General features: G+C 36.8%; 1 protein-coding gene across 1 annotated transcript; it reads left to right on the top strand.

Moving 5' to 3' along the window:
• The first annotated feature begins 283 nt into the window (after positions 1 to 283).
• On the top strand, positions 284 to 3,321 carry LOC131054446 (cysteine-rich receptor-like protein kinase 42). Its single transcript, XM_057988961.2, has 7 exons — positions 284 to 1,128; positions 1,318 to 1,443; positions 1,646 to 1,773; positions 1,857 to 2,070; positions 2,169 to 2,400; positions 2,485 to 2,635; positions 2,732 to 3,321. Exons 1-7 carry the CDS (start codon positions 366 to 368, stop codon positions 3,020 to 3,022), a joined length of 1,905 nt encoding a protein of 634 aa, XP_057844944.2. The 5' UTR covers positions 284 to 365; the 3' UTR covers positions 3,023 to 3,321.
• Positions 3,322 to 7,295: the final 3,974 nt, after the last annotated feature.

Here is a 7,295-nt window from a genome sequence, read left to right as displayed (position 1 = left end):
CCTCTACACAATATAAGAATTTATACGAGTTTCCAGCGCCATTGACGTATACCATCATTTGTGACAGATTGGTTTATTTTTAATTTTCTCTTTCTAAACTCGGCACAATAAGAAAACGAAAGCTTGGAGACTTTTCCAAGTATTTGACTGCAATAATCTGTTGGGTCTATGGTCTTAGTTGTTTATCTTTACTTTTAATGCAGTAAATAATAAAGTTGTGATATTGGTGAAAATAGATGACTCACCTGCACTTTGAAATTCTATATAATAGAGCTCCTTTCTTTCTTCTATCCACACAAATCAAAGTTTCTATTTTATAATCAGCAGCTTAGCATTTGTAAGCGTCTCTGGGAAAATCCAGAGCCATGGCTGGAATATGGTGGCTGATTATGTTATTTCCCATGTTATTAATTGCCCCCATTAGAGCAGATCCAGAAACCAGACAGTTAGCCTACGGATGCAGCCCTGTCCCCAATGGCAACGCCACACTCTTTGCGCAAAATTTGAAGGAGGCTCTCGATTATGTGGTGGAAAATGTTGTTCCATCTGGATTTGCTCAAAAAAATGTGGTGGGAGCATCAGATCTGGTGGATTCAGTATATGCAGTGGCGCAGTGTAGAAAGGATAAGTCCGTTGCTGATTGCACTAAGTGCATCAAAGTAGCAAGAAAACAAGCTGCCAACTGTACCAGCGTTACCGGCGGCAGGGCAATCTATGACGGATGTTTTGTGCGTTTCGAGAACAATAATTTTTACAATTCGTACACTGATGAAGGAAATAAACAAGTGTGCGGTGGTGCCAACGCGAGCTCTTCCAATTCATTTTCGGCAACTGTTCGAAGTTTGATGAGCGATCTTTGCGCTGCAACTCCGCAAATAAAAGATTATTTTGCTGCGCATACGAGACAAGGGCCGTCTAATACCACAGTCTATGGACTTGCCTCGTGTATACGTTCCCTTCAGAAGGATTCCTGCCAAAAGTGCCTCGCTATTGCCAAGGACAACATAAATAAGTGTATTCCTCGCTCCGAGGGAAGGGGTGTAGACGCCGGCTGCTACTTGCGATACGATTCCAAACCTTTTTATCCAAGCAATGTGACTATCGACTTGAAACATTTCTTACCCGGAGGTTACAATTTAATTATATTTAGTTGAAGAGCTTGCAGTTTTTTTAACATTTTTTACACTTTTCCTTAGAAGCAAGATTGAATTTATAGTTTCGGAAATGTAATATCAGTCGGTCACCTTAATCGATGATGTTTAAAATTCCAGTTACTGATTTTTTAATGATATTTTCATTCTCCATTTTGTTTTTCAGGCAAGAAGAAGGTGAGTTCTACAGCATGGATAATAATTGGTGTTGTGGGAGGAGTATTCATACTTGGCCTTATAACTTGTCTCCTCCTCTTCAGGAAGCAGATAATGCCCCCAAGCCAGAAACAAGGTAAACTCTTAAAAGGCTAAGTTTTAATATTTTATAAGGAGCAAATGTCTTGGATGTCCACTTCATCAAAATCAATGCGGACATAACAAATAGCCTTGCAAGTCAGTTCGATCTTAGTTATTATAGGAAAAGGATGCAAAGTCTTATAAGTCAGTCCGATCTTCATTATCACTAATATGACAAATTGAAATATATGGAATAGTGGATACTGAAGGAGCAACAGAACTTCGTGGGCCGGGAGATTTTGACTTCAAGATTCTGAAAAAGGCAACCAACAATTTTGATGAAGCGAATAAACTTGGAGAAGGAGGGTTTGGTCAAGTATTCAAGGTAAATTATCAATTATTTCCTTCCCTCATTACCAAGGCTTGTGTGTCAATCTATTCAAGTGATGTGTTCCTTCCCTCATGCAGGGTACGTTGAAAAATGGCAACATTGTGGCCATAAAGAAACTAACATTAGGTCGCTCTCCCCGCGCAATTGCTGAATTCGAAAGCGAGGTGAAACTCATTTCTAATGTTCATCACAAAAATCTTGTGCGTTTACTTGGATGTTGCAGACAAGGCCAAGAAAGGCTCTTGGTGTATGAGTACATGCCCAACAGCAGCCTCGACAGAATAATATTTGGTTTGCTATTCCTTCTTTAACTTTCCTCTTTTGCTTCTTTCATCCATTACAACAAACACAATAGATTTTGAAACTTTACTGAATTGCTCTACATGCAGGAGAACATAAAAAGCCTTTGAGTTGGAAAGAAAGGTTCAACATTATCCTGGGCACTGCTCGAGGTTTGGCTTATCTTCATGAGGAATTCCATGTCTGTATCATCCATCGTGATATTAAATCCAGCAACATATTACTTGACGAAAACTTCCAGGCAAAAATAGCAGATTTTGGGCTGGCTAGACTTCTTCCACATGATAAAAGTCATCTTAGCACAAAATTTGCAGGAACCTTGTGAGAAAACCCCTCCTTATTCCATTGTTTATCTAATCAAAACTTTCAACGAATATAATAACCACCATTTTTTTTCATTTGCAGAGGATACACGGCTCCTGAATATGCTAGCCATGGACAATTAACAGAGAAAGCTGACACCTACAGCTTTGGTGTGGTGGTTCTTGAAATTGTCAGTGGCAGAAAAAGCATAGACTTGAATCAGCCACCTGATATGCAATATTTGCTAGAATGGGTATTTTAAGATTCTAATAGTATTCTTTTAATCCTTTTACCCCGTCGTTCTCTCCATTTCAAAGCTTGATCATTTTCAAAAACAAACTTATTGCAGGTTTGGAGCCTACACGAAGAAAACAAGGTTTTAGAGATGGTGGAAAGCGAAGAGAAGATGGAAGGGTATAATGAAGAAGAAGTGGTGAGGGTGATAAACCTTGCGCTTATGTGCATACAAGGTTCTGCCACTCATAGGCCATCAATGTCTGAGGTTGTGACAATACTGTTAAGTAAAGCTGAGATTGATTTTCAGAAACCCCTGCAGCCAGCATTCGTAGACGTGGGATACAAAGTACGTGGCTCATCTCAATCAAATGCTACTATTACAGAATCTCTTAATGCTCGTTAGTAATGGTTATGGTTATTTCTCTTGTTTCAATGGACACATGGAAAGTAGCAAGGAAGGATGGATTGTTAAGTTCTAGCTAATTATATAGTTACCTCTTACTTTCAGATAGGGTTGAAATATTATAATATATAATTTTCCTTTCCATCTTTAAATGAAACCATGAAAACTTTCAAAAGAGATGTGTATCTCATTCAAATTTGTGAATTTATATGTTATAAAAATGTTGTATATCAACTATATTTTATATATTTTATAGTTGAGGGGTGAACTTATTTAATGTATTTTAAATTTGGAAGATAGACTTTTGTCATTATAGTATTGCATAAAGATAACATGTTATTAATTTTGTAATAATATGAGAATGAAAGTTAAAAGTTATGTTACAATTTGACAAGAAAGATTTTGGTGCTGCAAATTTTCTTTGGGGTATGGAAATTAAAATTAATTGTACAAATAGAAATTTGTGGATACATTAAAAGAAATGTGTTGACCTGATTTTGTAGAGATATAGGTTGCAAGATAATAAGCCTATCAAAACCCCCATTTCTTGTTAATAAAAATTTGTCTATTCAAAACATCTTCAAAAAGAAAGTAAAATATAGAAATTATGTAAGATTTCTTATGTTAGGATAGTTGTCATACGCACATTTACAATGTTTTGAACTATATCTGACATTGTAGATGAAGCCATGGTTGTGAGTACAAATATTTCGAAACAAGATAAAAATATTGGCATATTGTGAATATGCTTTTTGGATACCTATATTGTACATCAATTTATGAAACTTGTAATGAAAGAAGAGATGATGAAAATAAAACTTTAAATTCTTTAAAAAAAAGGATTCTAATTTAGTTGAAGATCAACTAGCGGAAATGTTGAAATAGTAACTTCTCTCACATCACAAGAAGAACTGCAGGCTTACAAAGTTTATATAGAAACTCTAAAAATATATTTTGTATGATTTAGCTAATTGGAGTTTTGCATGAGTATGCATCTGAATAGTTGTATATTTAGTTTCCTTCAATGAATCTAAGACCTCTATTTATTGAGGCAATTGTAATGCTTTATTTGTCTTTGATCTTTTGATCAGTTGATCCTTGATCATGTGATCAAGATATTTTTTGTCTATTCAATCTGAATGAATAAAGATTCTTGTGTGTGTAAAGACCTGCTTGTCCTAACCCTAATTAGAGATGTCCTAACCCTAATTAGAGATGTCGCTTTTACTAAGGACAAATATTTTAACGTAATATTTAATATTCCCATAGACTTAACCCAATCAAATAATCAAATTTTTCATATGTAATTCTGTATAATTACCTCTATTGCTTCTTCTAATTAATTATAATAAGAAAAGCAAGTCTAATTGTGAGAGGCAAAATAAAAAGAAATCTAACTTGCAAATTTAATCAAAATTAGTAACAAATCTCCTGTAAGTCAAACGAATTTCTAATCACAACACCCTTCAAATTTCAAATTTTACTGAGTAACTAATCAAGGTGCAAAAATCTAATAAGGGGGTGCGCTATTGTTGATGAGAAGAGGTGGAAGACGTGGCAAAAAAAAGAAGAAGAAAGGACTCTCTGCAAACTAGCATCGTCCCCTATTCACCATGGAAAGTTCTGGGAAGGCGTGGCAGAAGGCTGAAGGCGTGGCAGAAGGCTGAAGGCGTGTGAGGAAAGGCGTCTCCTCTCTTCTAAGCTCATCGCTCACCACTCCCGTCCCCCCCCTTCACTTTATTTCTGAATGCCTATGTGGTGGGTGGAAAGAGGGAGAGGCGTGGGAGACCAAAACACTCCCAGCCAACTCATCGCCTTACTCTAATTTCTTAAATTCTGCAGATTCATTAACCTAGGCGCTGAGGAGAACAAACAATCACCTTCTCTAACTACATTCTCTACTCAAAAACCCAAGACAAGGCGCTGAGAGGAGTGGGTATGAAGGATGAGGAAGGGGATAGGCGTGGGAGAGAGAAGACTAGGAGACGTGAAGAGGACTTCTTCCCTGCTGGTACACGTCACCCTATTCCAATTTTATACCCATTTCGCCCTTCCCTCCAGGCAGGTCGACAAAATGGATGTTGGAACAGAAAGAAAAGTAGATACAAAACAGAGCAAACAGAAAAACAGGGCAAACAAAAGAAAACCAGGCTTTCATTCAACAATCCATTTTTCATTCATATTTGATTCGATTACATTACATTCACTAATTGAACTACAACTCTCTTACATTTTTCTTCTAACAGCTGTGTGTGTACACATAAAATGCAGAGGCATTGATTATATTGAAAACTTGACAGCTACGAAGGATATAAAATAATGCTTTTGCCACTATCTGCAAAGCTTGAGAAGACTGTTGGTGTCATAGAGAACAGGTTGAGAAGCTACATCAAAATCCATTCGAATCCTATGAAGACCGGCTGTGAGTGTATGAGGATCAGCTGTGAGTGTTGTCATTTAATGCTGAAGATTATCTCCAGATATGGATGACCATTCGGAGGATACAGACATGACAGATTCGGTGGGCTAGTTGGGATTACCGTGGATATTGCTGCATATTCTAATTCTTTTGTTCTTGACCGCTGTCTTCTTTTGTCTCATTTCTATTGTTGATAACCAAATCTTTAGAGTCTCAAATTCTTTCCTTAATTGATAACTCCAAACCATCTCTAAATTTGCCGATCTTTTCTCAACCATGATACCTTTGTATTGGCTTTGTCCAACTGCTGTGACAATCTCTCAAATCTTTTCTTTCAAGTCTTCAAAAGATTATACATTCTGTAAATGTCTTGTTAGACAATGATTTCTTTTAGCTCAAAACATTTTTCATTCCATTTGAAAATTCAAACCTTTCATGACTTCTATTAGTCTTCACATATGAGCATTTGTATAACCTTTTGAACATACGGGTGAGCTTTTGCCAAGTAGGTCCATAGGTCCATCCACAATCCATTTTTATAAAATCTATTATATATTTTTTCTTCCAATCTTTCTTCCAACACATCTTTTCAGAATGATTTCTCAAACCACAAATTTTACACGGATGCAAATCCCAACACATGTCTTTAATGTGACCTTCTCTGTTGCAATGAGAGCACTGGATTTCTTTTTTTCTTTGGACTGATTTATTTAAACTTATATCATGTTGAACATCTTTTAAACCTTTGCTATATCCAAGCCTTTCATATTTTGGCATCTCCATTGGCTGAATGGGCTCTTTGATTCCTTGTCCATATTTTCGCAGTCCTTTACCTTCATAACCCCTTCTTCTTCATGATTTTGAAACCAACATTCTGTTCAAACCATCTTTTGTTATCAATATCACAATTTGCAAACTTCGTATTTTCAAAAATACTCTGCCCCTCAGTCTCACATTCTTTACCAAGAACAACTTCAGCGAAAATGCATTCATCACATGACAAATTTAAATCCTCTGTACTAAGAGAAACATCACACACCAATTTCTTTGACTTCAAACATTCATTTTCTTCATTTAATTTTGAATGCATAAGAGTTGTTCTCTCCATCATGGATAGCTTTTCTATCAAATTGCCATGGCCTACCTAGCAACAAATGACAAGCATCCATGTTTAGAACATCACATAAAATTCTATCAGAATACTTCTCAATTGCAAACTCAACCCATACTTGTTCATTTACTAACACATATTGTCCTTTATTCAACCACGTGACCTTGTAAGGATGACTATGTGGCATGCTACTCAACCCAAGTTTACTTACTGCTTCTTCGGAGATGATATGGTCAGTTGATCCTGAGTCAATGATTACTTTACATATCTTACCATGTATCTTGCACTTTATTCTGAAAAGAGACCTCCTCTGTTTTGGTTCTTCTTTAACCGGCTCCCTGATTAGCACCCTTTGAATCATCAGATTATCTCCACTCTCTGGGTCAAGGTTTACTTCAAGAGACTTCACACTATTGGAATCCTCTTGCACATAATTAATTATTTTCTCTTTGTGTGATGAGGTTGCCTTCTCCGGACACCTATAGACAGGATGACCAAACTTACTTCAATGATAACACTTCATGTTTGCAATGTATGAACCTCCACCAGTGCTTCCAGATCTACCTCCATTGTTGCTGTTAGGACCTCTTCCTCTACCATAACTTCCTCTTCCACTGGATTCGTTGGGCTGCTCAGTCAATTTCGACTCTCCTTGCGATCTTATTTCACTTCCTCGGCCTCAATAGTTTCCTCTAAAACCTCTTGAATCTCGGCCTCTACCTCTGCCTCTACTAGTGCTTTCT

This window comes from Cryptomeria japonica, chromosome 10, assembly GCF_030272615.1.
Source record: "Cryptomeria japonica chromosome 10, Sugi_1.0, whole genome shotgun sequence".
NCBI classification, from domain to species: Eukaryota; Viridiplantae; Streptophyta; class Pinopsida; order Cupressales; family Cupressaceae; genus Cryptomeria; species Cryptomeria japonica.
This window is presented reverse-complemented; position numbering and strand designations above follow the sequence as displayed.